Source organism: Brassica rapa, chromosome A06, assembly GCF_000309985.2.
Source record: "Brassica rapa cultivar Chiifu-401-42 chromosome A06, CAAS_Brap_v3.01, whole genome shotgun sequence".
NCBI lineage: Eukaryota > Viridiplantae > Streptophyta > Magnoliopsida > Brassicales > Brassicaceae > Brassica > Brassica rapa.
Genome location: NC_024800.2, coordinates 22,277,822 through 22,294,555, shown reverse-complemented (window position 1 = coordinate 22,294,555; position 16,734 = coordinate 22,277,822). Strand labels below are relative to the sequence as shown.

The window sequence follows — 16,734 nt, the reverse complement described above, 5'->3', positions numbered from 1 at the left end:
TATTTTAATTGATATTATAAAACTTTAAAATAAAAATATTTTCTATATTTTTAAAAAAACTAAACTATAACTTTCTAAATATAACTTTTATATTTATTGTAATATTATTATTTTGATATTTTTATAATTGTATAAAATGTAAATATTGTTAATTTATTATTTAACCGCTGCTGCATTTGGTAGTTAACCAGTCACAAGTATCCCGCAAACGCACCAATTTTTAACGCAGAACCAGTCGTACAAATCTCTTAAAACCGCTAGAAACCGCAACCACCCGCATCCGCAAACTCCCGCAACCGCAACCGCTGCGGTTGAACCAGTCAGGCCCTAAGTAAGAGGTTGATTGGTAAGTGCTGTGATTTTATTTTTTGACTGTAAAAATATTGCTGTGGTTTTTATTGTTTTGGCTTTAGATTTTTAATTTTTAAAAATCTTTAAATTTGGGCTGTAAGTTTTTGTCTCTGCAGAGAAATTGTAAAGACATAAATTCAAAAAAGTGATGTGGATTTTATAAAATGGCTGTGAACTTTGAAAAAAATAGAAATCAAGATTGATGTAGATTTAGTGTTCTAGAAAGAAATGAGACTGTAGAGAGCACTCACAGCCACTACCAATCACACCTTAAAGCTCCTTGTCTTTTCACGACTCATCTGTAAAATACCACTGCCCTGGGATGGATTGTAGATTTCTAATCTCTACTGGTTAGATTCCTAACCACGACCCATCTATACAAAAATGTTTTTTTTGTTGAGTTAAATTTAACATTCAATTTAAAAAAAAGCAGCTAGAACTATCTTTGTGATTATTTTTACTAGAAAAATTAAGGGAATCAATGTGTTATGTGCAGAAGCGATCGCGAAGTTCTATTCCACTTCCATATAAAGTAGATTTTAGAGGTTAGTCAATATGACATATCATAATTTATTTAAAACATGTGTTATTTATATTAAGAAATTGTAACCATTCTTCCATATGATCTTTTAATTTAATTTGTTAGACTAGGTTTTCAGGACACGTGACTAATTATAAAATGTAAACGAAATAATTTAGTCGTTAAAACCTTGCGGATATAATTGAAATCTTTCCAGTACAAGTGGTTACAAAACCAAACTCATCCTCGTTTAGTTACAAGTACAACAATTTTTCAAACAAACATGTGTCACATATCATAAAAGATTTTCGGATTATTCGTTTTTTATTTCCTAAGAGTATTATTCGTTTATGCGGAAGTCTATATTAGTACATGTTGTAATGATGACAACGAGAGACATAAAATACTATTAATTTTTTTAGTGATTATTGAAGTCCCACATTGTGTGGTGATAAGGTCTTGGGCAATATTTAAATGTATGGACAATTTCACACTCTTAGCTTAGCTTCTGGGTGCAATTTAAATTCATTACTAATAGTGATTGACAAAAAAAGAAAAAAAATATAGTTTATGTGAAGTTTTTTTCCTATGAAAAAGGTTGGTTAGTTATTGGCTTATTGCACACACTGGTTAGTTATTGATCTTCATAAATTCGTGCAAAAAAAAATTGGTTAGTTACTGCACACATTGATCTGTATCTTGAATTCCTGATACTATTATAAAGAACAGAACAACTTGCATATTTGTGAAATTTCCCATAAATATACGACGAATGTTTAATTGGAATAACTGATAATCTTAGAAATAATTTCTACAGGAGTTCCATATCTACTTTTTCTGATCTTTCGATAAAAATATGATCTTAATAAAAATATCCCAAATCTACATTGCATTCTCCTATATATATATCCATACAACATCTAAAATGTCTTTAATTAGAAATTTTAATTAAGAACATATGCATTATAGTCGTATCTCATCAAATTTTTTTTTCTCTAGTTTTTTAAAGTTTTTGTCACAAAATAGTCATCAATGAGAAAAATAAACAAAATAAATTTTATTAAAGAGTAAAAATACATTTATACCTTAAGATTAACTAATATAGATATATGGTTTAAAGTTACGTGGTAGGATTAATTTTGAGGATAGAGTTTCAAATTTAAAAAAAAAAATTTAAAAATTTAAAAAAAAAAAAAAACTATTTTGGTCATTTTCTTCAGGTTATTTTTGTAACAAAAACTTTAAAATGACTATTTGAGAGAATTAACCAAAAAAATCAACACGAAATTAAATATGAATAAAATATTTTCTGTTCATATTTTGAGAAATTCAAAATTGGGATACCTCACTAAGTGTACTCGAAACGTGCTCAAATGTATGATTCTCAAACATAACGTTAATGTAGTTACGTTACAACATCATCTCACTTTCACATGGTTTATAAATATGAATTTGCCATTGCCTGCTTGTCTTACAACACAAGTAAACTATCATCTCTCTCTTCTTTTTTTACTAAACTATCATATCTCTTTCCCTCTCTCTAAATCAAATCTTCTGCACAAAGTTAAAGACTTGAAGGTAAATATTACCGAGCTCTGTCTCTCTATGTAGATGTTTCATTACTACAAAAGAAGCTATATTCTCTATCTAGTTGATTAATTTTTCATCCACACGTTCTTGACTTATTCCGATGTTGCATCTTTTTTTGGCATCTATTTTTGTTGCCAATACCTTGATCGGGTAAAGAACTTTGGTAGTTTTAGTTTGCACGGTCATATCCCACCCACTTAACATGTTACTTATATTTCTCTTAAGATTTTATTAAATAGAAAATTAAGCTATTATTAATTGACTCTAAATAATATATCCCTTGTTGTATAGGAAGCAAAATGGATGTGTGGTATATCATTCTTGCAATCGTCTTCTTTGCATCTATACTCGTCGCAAAGAACACGAGAAAGACAAAGAAAAACCTACCTCCTGGACCACCAAGGCTTATTATAATTGGTAACTTGCACCAACTGGGATCCAAACCTCATCGTTCCATGTTCAAATTATCTGAAAAATATGGAGCTCTAATGTCCCTCAAGCTTGGAAAGGTGTCTACCGTTGTGGCGTCAACTCCAGAGACAGTGAAAGATGTCTTGAAAACGTTCGACGTTAATTGTTGTTCACGACCTTACTTGACGTACGCTGCAAGACTTTCATACAACCGCAACGACCTCAGCTTTTCTCCTTATAGCAAATATTGGAGGGAAATGAGAAAGTTGACAGTTATAGAGCTCTACACTGCGAAAAGGGTGAAGTCGTTTGGACATATCAGAGAAGAAGAAGTTGCCTCTTTCGTTGACTTCATCAAACAATCTGCCTCATTGGAGAAGCAGGTTAACTTCAACCTCAAGTTTATGAAATTGTCAGCAAGTGTGATTTGTAGGCTTGGATTTGGGATGAGTCTTGAAGGGAGCAAACTTGAGATTACTTACGATGAAGTCATTCAAGGGATCATGGAGGTTCTAGGGAGTTTTGCAGCAGCAGATTTCTTCCCCATTGTTGGTAAATTAATCGATAGGCTCACAGGGTTACATGGCAAATGTGAGAAGGTTTTTCAAGCAATGGATACATTTTTCGATGAAGCTATAAAGTGTCATTTAGACGATGAGAGTATCAAAGATGATATCATAGCCTTGCTCCTCAAGATGGAACGGGGAGAGATTGGACTTGGAGAGTTTCAACTTTCTCGAAACCACACCAAAGGAATTCTTCTTGCAAGTACTGGAAAAACTTGTAATATTCAAACTTTATCATCTAATTTTTTTGTTTTGTTATTACAGGACATTCTTGTTGCTGGGATAGACACTTCTGCCCAAACTGCAACATGGGTGATGACACATTTGATTACAAACCCAAGAGTTATGAACAAAGTGCAAACCGAGGTGAGAGAAGTGGTCAAAAACAAAGACAATATCACAGAAGATGATATAGAGCAACTGAAGTATCTCAAAATGGTGATTAAAGAAACATTAAGGATAAACCCGCTTGTGCCACTTCTAATTCCAAGAGAGGCGTCAAAGGATATAAAGATCAGAGGTTATGACATTCCAAAAAATACATGGATCTATGTCAACGTTTGGGCCATTCACAGCAACCCAAACATTTGGAAAGATCCAGGAGCTTTCATCCCTGAGAGGTTTGTGGACAATGAAATCGATTATAAAGGTCTAAATTTTGAGTTGCTGGCATTTGGTAGTGGAAGGAGGATGTGCCCTGGTATGGGTGTGGGTATGGCTTTGGTACACTTGATTCTTGTCAATCTTCTTTACCGTTTCGACTGGAAGCTCCCGGAAGGAATGGAGACAAGAGATGTTGATCTTGAAGAATCATATGGACTTGTCTGTCCTAAGAAAATTCCACTTGAGCTTATCCCGGTTATTACAAAGTGGAGTTGACTTTTATATATATTATTGTCATACTTTAAAATGTAACCTTTGGAAGTGTTTTTTTTTTTTTTTTGAAACAAACCTTTGGAAGTGTTTTGAAGGTGTTACCATTATCAATAAGAAACATGTTTGATGAATCCAGTTTTAAGCAAATTATGTCTGGTAACCACAACGTTTTATGTCGGCTAATGCATGTTTTCAAACAAGTCTAACAAATTAATTTAATGGACCACAGAAAAATGATTACAAATTCATGATCCAAAATACAATTAAGATATGACGTTTTGACTAACCATAAAATCTACTTATTAATGAAAGTAGAAGAGAACTTCACCATCAGTACTCCGCCTAAAACGTGGATTTTCTTAGTTTTGTTCGTAAAGATAATCACAAAATTATATTTCTCGATATTATAGTTCAGTCTCTTCATCTATCCTTATAAGTTTTTCCTGGTCCATGAAATTATCTGATATTCAATAACATACTCGCAAAAGTTTATGATCATCATGCAAATACAACTTCCGCCTTCAGATGAAATATTGAGTAACAGGACTTAGGGTTCATGCAGGAATATTCCCTGATTTAGACTATAGTGTGAAACAATAGTAACGTTGATAAAACAAAAAAAGTTGTTGTTACAAGAGAAAACGTGCACACATATGGATTCCTCAAACATTTTCCTTATTCAAATTGAAAAGACTTTCAAGATACGTTCAAATGTTACATCTTAAACAATGAAAATATAAAAAAGTTTTAAGTCCATTGGGTAATGACCGGGATGAGTTCAAGTGGAATCTTCTTAGGAGAGACAAGTCCATATGATTCTTCAAGATCAACATCTTTTGCGCCCATTCCGTCCGGTAGCTTCCAATCAAAATGGTAAAGAAGATTGATAAGAGTTAAGTGTACCAAAGCCATACCCAAATTCATACCGGGGCACATCCTCCTTCCACACCGAACGGCAACAACTCAAAGTTTACACCTTTATAGTCAATATCTTTGTCCATAAACCTCTCGGGGATAAACACTCCTGGATCTTTCCAAATGTTTGGGTTCCTGTGAATAGCCCATACGTTGACTTGGATCCATGTCTTTTTTGGAATGTCATAACCCCCAATCTTTAAATCTTTTGACGCCTCTCATGGAATTAAAAGTGGCAAAAGTAGGTTTATCCTAAGTGTTTCTCTAATCACCAGTTTGAGATATTCGAGTTGTTCTATATCTTCTTCTATGGTATTGTCTTTGTTTTTAATCACTTCTCGCACCTCGGCTTGCACTTTCTTCATAACTCTTGGGTTTGCTATCAAATGCGTCATCACCCACGTCACAGTATGGGCAGAAGTATCTATTCCACCAATAAGAATATCCTGTAATTAATAATCAATAAGACAAAGATTTAAACGTTATGCAACATGTAAAGAATCAAGTTATATTGATTGAGAAGTTTCCATTACTTACTAGGAGAATTCCTTTGGTGTGGTTTCGTGTAAATTGAAACTCTCCATGTCCAGTCTCTTCACGTTCCATCTTGAGGAGCAACGCAATGATATCATCTTTGATACTTTCATCTTCTAAATGATATTTTATGGATTGGTCAAAAAATGCATCCATTGCTTTAAAAACCTTCTCGCATTTGCTATGTAGCCCCGTGATCCAATCGATAAACCTACCAACGACCGGGAAGTAATCTGCTGCTGCAAAACTCCCCAACACCTCCATGGTTCCTTGAATGACTTCCTCATATGTATTCTCGAGTTTGCTTCCTTTGAGATTTATCCCAAATCCAACTCTACAAGTCACACTTCCTGACAACTTCATTAACGTCTGGTTGAAATTAACAAGATTCTCAGATGAAGCAGATTGTTTCAAGAAATCAACAAAGGATGCAACTTCTTGTTCTCGGCTACGACGAAAGACTGTACTCTTTTCCCGGTGAAGAGTTCAACAACCGCCACCTTTCGTACTTCCCTCCAATAGTTGCTGTAGGGAGAAAACGCGATATCGTTTAAACCGTACGTGATTCTCGCAGGGTAAGTCAAGTATGGTCGGGAACAGCAATCAACATCGAATGTTTTTAAGACATCCTTCACTGCCTCTGGAGTTGACGCCACAACGGTAGATACCTTCCCGAACTTTAGGGACATTAGAGGTCCATATTTTTCAGATAATTTTGTTAATGAACGAGGAGGCTGCGAGCCTAATTGGTGCAAGTTGCCAATTATAGGAAGTTTCAGTGGTCCAGGGGGTAGATTCATCGTTTTCTTCTTTGCCTTTCTTGCAATGAGTATAGATGCAAAGAAGACGAGTGCAACAATGACATACAACAAACTCATTTCGTCTTCCTATATACCAAATTAAATAAAGAAATCATTTACTTATAAACTCATTCATCTTTCTTAAAAAAAAACTTGCTTATATCAATGGAAAGTGGAAAGTATAGAACCGCGTAAGAGCATGATTAATGGGGGTTCTTAGGGTGGATTCTTAGCGGAATATAAGAAACAATCTCTTAACTTTTAACTCAAAACTCACATAAAGCAACACGAGAAGACTACTATGCTTCTATACACGATCAACTAATGTCTGCTTATCCGAAAATTTCTAAATATTTGAATAAAAATCTTTGAAGCAATTGTTAGAGTTTAGATCTCCTATTTATGAGACAATATGATCGGGATCCAAATGGTAAAACTCAGCTAATGTAGTGTAGATTTTAAAGCAACTTTATCTTCTTTATTTGTATTATTTGTTTGAAGTACTAATTAATTTTAAAAATTCTGTCCTGAAATTTTCGTTATAAAATTTTCCAACGAATATATTCTGTCAGTAATAATTCGTCAGGAAAATTTAAAATGAGTTCCCGATAAATAATTTTCTACGGAAATAGTTCATTGGAAATTCGTAAAGAATTTTTTAAAAAATTAGCCAAAAAGATAAATAAAATTAATTTTGTTTTCAATGTTTAAAATTAAATAATTTAATTATATAATAATTTAGATATATCAAAATTAGAAATAATTTACAAAAAAATAAATAAAAATATTATAATCTTTGTTTTAAATTTAGAAAATTAAACAAGTTAATCTACACGAATTATTTTTATAAAATTATATAAAACATTTCTAAATATAAAATAAAAACGTTTTTCATAAGAAAAAAATATAAATTTCAGAAAGAAAATAGGTTTTTAAATGATAAAAACTTTGAAATTTTGTAATTTTTTGGGTAATAACAAAAATTATGAAAATTGAATCAAAATTATATTAAATATATTTATATATAAAAATAAGAGACAATTTTAAGATTATCTCATTTTTGTAGCACAATTAATGTTTACCTTCATTAAAGAGACAAAACATCATTTCACCCTGGCTTTATAGATATATAAATATAAATAATTATTTAAATACATAATAAAATTTTCTTTATAGATTCCAATATATGTTTTCAAACTTGGATTTTTTATAACCCTTTGTGAATTTCGTTGAACTATTTTTATAAAAACTTATTTTTAAAACTATTTTTAAAATTTTATTTTCAATTGTAATTATTTATTTATATCTATTAAAATCCTAAAACCCACTCTCCAAAATATATCCCTCAAATCTAAACTCTAAATTTAGATTATTTCACCCTAGAATAGAAAGGTCTTTTGCCTCTTTAATAAAAAGATATTTGAGATGACAAAAAAAAATAAAAAATAAAAATAAAAAAGATATTTGTAAAATGTCCCTTTAATTGAAGATATTTGTGGAAATATTTTTTAATAAAAAGATATTTGTGGAAATATTTTTTAAAAAAAAATTAATTTTTAAAATATAAAATATAATGTAATAATTGAAATTTTTTTTAAAAAAAGTTTAGAAAATTAGAAAATGTAATTATTAAACTATATTATTTATAATTCTAAAACTAACTTTCAGATGCTTAAATTAACAACCTTAAAAAGTTTTAATTTAACAAGCTCTATTCGATGAAAACTTTCATTATTTGGAATCATTTTGGAAGAGAGAGAGAGAGAGAGAGAGAGAGAGAGAGAGAGAGAGAGAGAGAGAGAGAGAGAGAGAGAGAGAGAGAGAGAGAGAGAGAGAGAGAGAGAGAGAGAGAGAGAGAGAGAGAGAGAATGGTGAGAGAGAGAGAGAGAGAATGGTGAGAGGGAGGACATTTGTATGTTTTTAGAGAGAGACTAATGACGCAGAAATATTTTTGGGGTAAATATGTATCGGACATATTTTGTCATGATTCCCGATTTCACAGAAATGAAAATTTTGGTGGTCTAATTTTTGGGATCTTTTTCTTGTTCATTATGGAATCCTAACGTAGTTCTCAACTGAAGCAAATAATTTTGACTTCAAACAAAATCTGTTAGGAATTTCCGACGGATTGTGGTTTTGGGTCAAGAAAAATGAGAAAACTATCAATAATATCGAATTAGTTATATCATTGGTATATAAGTTTATTATCATCATAAACGATCAAAAATATTTAAAAAAATATAAAAAAAAATTATTGAAGAATTCTGTTAATCTTTTGTATAAATATATATCTAATATTAGCTTGAAGTTTATGATTCAATAGAATTTAGGTGATGTTATTTTTGAAAAATATATTGAGTGTTTATTAATTTCATTTTTTTTACACTTAACATATGATCCGATAATTATTTTGAGACCACAAACCCTAAATTGTTACATTTTCAAGACCATAAATTGGTATTCATCAAAAATATGTGAGGAATTCCCGATGGAAATAAAAAATTTTGGTTTCTGTCAAAAATCTGTAAAAAAATTTCTATGAATTTCTGACAGGTTCCCATATGTCATTTTCGTAGTTTTGTCAAGATTTTCTTGGAAATTTTCTATGGATTTTTTATGTCAAAATTTTCTTATGGGAATTCTTTGTTTTTTTCAATAGTGAAGATATTAAGATTTGGAAACTCTATATATCCATTCTTGAAGCTGGAACAGAAACAGGATCTCGAATACTTTACCCACCCCTACTATAGCAGAAAGATATATGCAACTTTCGAATAAGTAAATAAATAGAGTTTGGATACATACGATAGAGCCGACCTTGGTAATTAAGACAACCTTCGAGAATTGTTGTATAAGCTTTAGTTATTCAATTAGAGTTTGATCTTCCGGAATGATTTCTAAAGTAGAGAGAACTTCCTTTTATAAACAAAAAATCAGAACTTCACTATCTCCTCACAATAAACAACGTGGAGACAGAATAAACAACGTCAGCAGATGCCATGTTAGATGATTTAGAAAAAAAATCTGTATAATATTTTTTATAAATTTAAGATTTTTATCTATGTAATTCTTTCAGAAATTTTGAAGGTTTGAGCCGAATATTTCATTTGGTTTTATGCAGGACCGGCTATAATCGAAAAAACATTAACATAAGCATTATGATTCTTATTATCTAATAAATAATTATTAGAATATTTAAAATATAATTTAGATATGCAAGTGATGTCCAAATACTATTTGTCCAATAATTTTATATGAAGCTTTTGGTATAACATTGGTATTAAATATATAAAAATATTAAAGTAATTAATATATTTTATAATTAAAATATAATTTAAATTAACATTTTTTAAATAATATTTCACATTTAAAATATAACTAAATAAATAAAATTAAATATGATTTAGTATTGTAAATAAAAAAATATAGATTAATATATATGTATATATATATATTATAATTTAGACACAAACATAGTATATATCATATACTAATTTTATATATAAATCATTTATTGTTTTATCAATCACTTTATTAAATACATTTGTGAGATCATATTGTTTCTATAAGATAATACTTCTATAGCGTACTACTATTGTTTTCCCACCAGCTCTACCAATCAAAGCCTTGAAACATTATTTGATTTTGTTAAGAAAGACTAAGGAGACGACTGGTTTTCCCGTTACCACCCGCAAACGCAGCTTTTGCGGTTGGTAGCGGTTGTCGGCGGTTTGCAACAATCACTCAAATCGCTCTAAACCGCTTCAAACCACTCCGAATCTCATAAATTCAAAAGCTGGCTCCAGCTAGCGTTTGCGGTTGCGGGAGGATAAATTTTTTTTCTTTTTTTTAAAACAATATATATACAAAAGTAAAAATATTTAATAAAAATTTTAAAATTGAAATTATGAAAATATTAAAATATATCTATTATATTTTAATTAATACTATAAAATTTTATAATTAAAACAATTTCAATAAATTTTCAAAAATTAAAATCATAGCTTTCTAAATATAAAATTTACATTTATTATAATTTTATGATTTTTGATATTTTTATAGTTATATTAAATATATATATTGTTAATTTATTATTTGACTGTAACCGCATTTGGTAGTTAACCAGTCATAAGTCACCCGCAAACGCACCAATTTTTAACCGCAGTACCAGTCGTACAAATCTCTTAAAACCGCTAGAAACCGCAACCGCCCGCATCCACAAACTTCCGCAACCGCAACCGCTGCGTTTGAACCAGTCAGGCTCTAAGTCATTATTTAAGTTAATTTTTCATATCAGCATTTTAAATTGAATTGGCAAATAGCATGACATGTTAGGTATCATGGCTGAGCTCAACCTAGTACATACATGTGTGTATATATATATAAATATAAATCAAGACCAATCTTATATTTTATAGTGATCAATTCACATACGTATTCTACTTATATAAATAACTCAAAATTGTTGGAGTATCAATCAAAATGATAATTTAAAGTCACATTATTGCATACTTGATAATTGAGTTGATTTGCAAACAAATAAAAATTTATTGGGTTAAGAAACCATTATTATAAAGGACTAATTCATGTAATAGCCAATTTTGAGAGCAAAATTAGGAAAATGACATTAATAATTATATAATTAGATCTTTTATCATTTTTTCTGGTTTTCTCTTTTTTTTAGCCGATTGACGGTGATGACACATAAAGATCACGTGTCACGTTGTTATAGTGATGGTAATTATGGCATTGGCGATGATGGTGATTATGGTGGTAGTGACTATGGTAGTAGTTACAGAAGAAGCAACGATCATAGATATGAAGGAAACGGTAGCTTTTGTATCAGTAGATATTGTGGTTGTGTGATGGTGATGGTGGTGGTTGTGGCTAAAGAAAGAAAAGTTTTCATAGATGGAGAGGAAGTGATGGTCTTTTGTAACATAGATTTCAAAATGATATGAAACATACTGAATGGTATGAAATAAATTAAATAGAATCGTACATGCAATGAAATTATCAAATAGTGAATTATATTAGAAAAGTATAATGTGTTTACATGCTCAACATTTATAATTAATAAAATTATAAAAATGTAAACATAACTCTTTCATCATTTAAAAACATACAAATGAAAATATAAATAGAATAGAACATGCTAAATGGTATAGTTCATATTAATGAAATTAAAAATAGTTTAGATATACTATAATATGTATGTCTAAAATTAATAAATAGCAGGAACATAGGTAATGCTTGCCATAACGTCAATCCAAACATTTCATAAACTAAACCCAAAACATGCCAATACTACATAATTTAAAGCATTTATTAAAATAGAATAGTAATAAACGAAATAGCATGTAGTATTTCAACTGATCTGACATGATACGATGATGTGAAGAAGAGAATCAAAAGCGCCTCGACCGTAACATCGTTATGGTCTGTAGATTTCAGAAACGGATAGATGTAGCTGAGATTATGGATTTGGAGGTGGTTGTGGTGGCTGGCTATGGTGATGGTGGCTCAGTGATGAATGTGAGTATGAATGAGGTGATGATGATTGTGAAAAAGGGATAATGATTATAGAAAAAGATGCAGTTACAAAATATATTGTGGATTTGGTAATGATCATATTGTAACGGTGACGGAGGGCAAAGTGGTAGAGATGGAAGAAGAGTGGTGCTAGTTGGTAATCGAAGAAAAATAAGGTAGTGATCTTTCATTAACCAGATATTAAGGATAATATCATACATATTACAAAATAATAAAGATATTTTTTTGTTAGATATTGAATTATGTTTTGTTTAATTTGTAGCTGTCCAGTTCAATTTCTCTAGTATAAAATATTGCTAGAAAAAAACAGCCAAAAAGCACTCTAGATGATTTTGAAAATTGGACCGGACAATGAAACTTTTTTTTTTTGAAACTTGACCGGAAAATGAAATTAACTCGATTCTTTAGAGAACACCAATAAATATTACAGTAGTTAATATGGATACACCAATATTTAATGCATTAAATAATCATATATAACTAAATGTATGTTGATAAACTGCATGCACATGTTGAAAATATAAATGATGGAACTGAAGCAGGTTATTTTTATGTACCATTTTTAATATGTAGTTATTTGAAAATTAGGTATGAGGATATGTACACTAATATTTAACGCTTTAATTAATTATATAACAAAACATAGTCGAATTATTTGATGTCTATGTTATAAGAAAATCATATGTTTTATGAATTATGATACTTAAATTATATGAGTAAACATTTGCACCACAAAATTATACTCCATCTGTTTCATAATAGATGATGTTTTGATATTTTGATATTATCTTTAATTTTACTGAAAGCTGTGTAACCAATTAGATTTTACAGTCAACTTTATAAATGGTTGAATGATTTTTAAAATATATTTTTTAAGTTACTTTAAGAAGAAACTATATTTTTTTAAATATTTGTGCATCAAAGCAAAACATCATGTATTGTAAAATGGATGGAGTATTAGTAAACTTGAAAAAAATTATAAAAGTCAACGATCCTCGTACTATTTGAAATAGAAACCTTAGCTTTAGTGTATAGATGTAGAATTTTTTTTGATCAAAAATACTATTTTTTTTAATAAATTAAAGTTTAGGTGCAAATACACACTACCTCGCACATGAATGGAGACGGCCTTTGAATAAACCCCATATTAAAATGTTTCATTGTTTGGCAATTTTTTTTTCTTTTTAATTTAGAGGTATTTTAGGTCCACGAAAAGTCCAGACTAATCCCTAAAAAGATTATGCGGTCCATGCATAGATTCTCACTCCGGATATTCAATTAGACCATAAAATAGATTCATATATGCGTGATCACAAGGTAAAGTGTATTGCAGTATTGGGATGTCTTCGAACCCAAATTGTTTAACAATCTCAAAGTCTGTCTACTACTAGAATACCACCTTGCGGTTAAAGTTAGATATCCACATAGAAAAATTATACATGTTCCAGTTAAGCAAAATTTATAAATTATCTAAAATACTTGCAAATAACTCAATTTTTCATTACTTAAATGCAATCACACCTTTGACAATTTCAGTAGTGTATGTAGTCATAGCACAATCGTTCGAAGCAGTCCGATCATCAATATATGGTGGAAGGAAAAAATGTATACCCTTTTTAAAGCTCGAGTTCGGCAACACTATAACATGCATATGATCGCTTTGTCTTTTGTCAGAAAAGGTTCGGACTTGGTTCAGGTCAGGAAACTGTTAAGAGATCATGCCAAGAACATTCTTCTCATGTCAAAGGTATGTTGCTCTCTTTAAGGTTTCAGAAACTACATGAACTCCTGTTTTGATTGTGATTGGTTTTGTCTGTGCTAGGTTGAGAACCAAGAAGGTGTGGCGAACTTCGATGACATTCTGGTCAACTCTGACGCGTTCATGATTGCAAGAGGAGATCTCGGCATGGAGATTCCTATTGAGAAGATCTTCTTAGCTCAGAAAGTGATGATCTACAAATGCAACATCCAGGGCAAACCAGTGGTGACAGCGATACAGATGCTCGAGTCCATGATCAAATCCCCTCGACCCACAAGAGCTGAAGCAACCGACGTTGCAAACGCGGTCCTTGATGGCACGGACTGCGTCATGCTCAGCGGCGAGACCGCAGCTGGAGCTTACCCTGAGCTAGCTGTACGCATGATGGCCAAGATCTGCGTTGAAGCCAAGAGCACGCTTGACTACGGAGACGTCTTCAAGAGGATCATGCAGTACTCTCCGGTTCCAATGTCCCCGCTGGAGTCACTGGCCTCCTCTGCGGTCAGAACGGCTAACTCGGCTAGAGCCATGCTCATCATGGTCCTAAGTCCTAACCAGGGGAGGAAGCACAGCGAGGCTTGTGGCTAAGTACAGACCAGGGATGCCTATTTTATCTGTCGTTGTTCCCGGGATGAAAATCGACTTCTTTGACTGGTCTTGCAGCGACGAATCGCCCGCGAGGCACAGTCTCATCTTCCGTAGGTTGATCCCGGTGCTGTACGCAGGGTCTGCTAGAGCCTCGCATGATGAGTCCACAGAAGAAGCTATTCAGTTTGCGACTTAGCATGGGAAAGAGAAGCAGCTGTGTTAGACTGGAGACTCTGTTGTTGCTCTGCTCCGTGTTGGTAATGCTTCCCTAATCAAGATCTTGACCGTCAAGTGATGATTGATGATTCACGATCTTTAAAAAGAAGTCCCGTTTTTGGCGTTTGGCGGTTGTGGGAAACACAACTATAATCGGTTTTTGTTATGAATTTTCCAATTCAAGATTGTGATTACATTTCTTGAGATAGGAAACTCAAGTTCTCTTTCTTGCTAATTACAACTACTGTGGTGACCAGTGAATCCACTTACGTCTCTCTTTGTTTTGGATTATTGGTTGTATGGAACTAATCAATCATACACGTATCTATTATCATGATTTTCTTCTTTTTTTTTAATTTGGTTTTTAAATATTAACCCCCCCTTTTTTTTTTTGCTAAAAGGTTATTATAGATATGTATCTGTTATCATGGATGTTAATTTTTTTGAGTTATTTGTTTTTGTTGAATTGAACATTAACGAAAGTTTCTAAGTATTAATTTTATATTGTGTTTATGTGTAATGGGCTTAATAGTGATGGTGATGTTATTTACATGAAATTCATGGGCGGCTTCAGTGCAAATGCAAAGGTTACAAAATAAAATACCTGCTTTATCTCCACGTTTAGAGTTAGTTTCATTACAAAGTTCTCTCTGTTTTCTTTGTTTGATGAAAATATAGAAATAAATTGTATGCAGCAAATGTTTATGAGAAGAAAGCTGAAGGTCCTACGAAAACTTGAACATGACATGGATAGTTATTGGTATGAGTTTCAAAGATTCTGTATCGTCCTCTTTGCTTCTTATGTCGCCAGTTTGATGATATTGCATCAGATAATGTCTTGAATTATACTCTATGTTTCAAATAATACCTCTGTTTTGAGAGAGCGGAAGCTGTAAATCTTCAGTAACTGTGGCAGAGGTTTAACGATCCTAATCAGGACAGATCACTCTTCACGAAGTTGATATTAAGGCCATCAGTTGAAATGGCAAAGGCAGCAAACCAGGCTGGTGAGGCAAAAATCGGTTTTGTTCAGTGTAAGTAAATAATCAGAGCAAGCATTGCTTACGAAAAAGGAGGAGAGGCTACTGAAACCAGTATCGTCTATGTAGCTGAGCTATTAACGCTCATGGCTTTATTAGTGGACTGCAACAGGTATCTTTAATGGCACTTGATCAAAAATGCAACCCTAATTTCCGGATTTAAACTAAATTGAAAGATGTATTCCCTCTTGCAGGCCTATGATACAATGGTGGGTGAAAAAGGACTTCAGTTATCAAGCAATAGTATAGTGGTAGCCATAGCAATTTTTAAAGATCCAATGGTGCGTGTGGTTTAGGAATGAAGCAACAGTTACTGTTGATACTTAGTCAGAGTTTGTGGTTCATGACCCATTGGACCTGATTATGGTTAATTGCAGAGGTTAGAAAGAAAAGCAAGCCACTGATCCCAATATATAAGAGGGTATCTATGTTTCTTTAGTACAACTTCATTTGACTGCTTCTACGAAAACATGTTAAAGGATTACCTACCAGGTAACAATCATATTTTTGAATAGTAAGGCCACTGTCTAATAGAAATCATATTTTTGAATAGTAAGGCCAGTGTCTAATAGAAGCACTGAAAAATTTTCTAACACATGTGTTCATGTTAAGATCAACTTTAGGATATAACCCACACTAATTTAAATTTAAATTTTCTAACACATGCGTTCAGGTAAATATTACAAATTTTATGTCAAAGTACATTTAAATTTAGTTTTAACTTTTCCTCACTAATTTTAATTGTTTATCTATACTAATTTAAAATTTTAAAGCAATAATGAATGTTTAAGTACATGTTCCTACTCCAAGATAAAAACAACATTGAAAGACCATTAAATATATGTACATAATACGAAATATGAAAAAAAAATATATATATATATATATATATTGAATTTTTTAAGAACATTATAATACAAAAACAGGTCTACACAAAACCAAACTACATTACTCTTTTTAGTATAGAATATGTGCTAGAGAAAAAAGATAGAATTTCATATTTCGAATATACATC

General features: G+C 31.5%; 1 protein-coding gene and 2 pseudogenes across 2 annotated transcripts; 2 read left to right on the top strand and 1 right to left on the bottom strand.

Moving 5' to 3' along the window:
- Positions 1-324: 324 nt before the first annotated feature.
- Positions 325-6,729, top strand: LOC103874381 (cytochrome P450 71B13). 2 transcript variants are annotated; one of them, XM_033273141.1, is made up of 2 exons: positions 325-3,636; positions 3,703-6,729. In XM_033273141.1, the coding sequence occupies exons 1-2, from the start codon at positions 2,761-2,763 to the stop codon at positions 4,315-4,317; spliced, it is 1,491 nt and encodes a 496-aa protein (XP_033129032.1). In that variant the 5' UTR covers positions 325-2,760; the 3' UTR covers positions 4,318-6,729. The 2 variants fall into 2 exon arrangements, with proteins under 2 accessions (XP_033129032.1, XP_033129031.1); XM_033273140.1 differs by having other exon boundaries at positions 325-4,345; positions 4,392-6,729.
- LOC103874379 lies at positions 4,687-6,697 on the bottom strand (annotated as a pseudogene).
- A 7,007-nt stretch (positions 6,730-13,736) lies between the features above and the next one.
- LOC103874815 lies at positions 13,737-16,203 on the top strand (annotated as a pseudogene).
- Positions 16,204-16,734: the final 531 nt, after the last annotated feature.

Coding starts and splice junctions, on each gene's coding strand:
- LOC103874381 (XM_033273140.1), top strand. CDS start 2,761: ATGGATGTGTGGTATATCATTCTTGCAATCGTCTTCTTTGCATCTATA.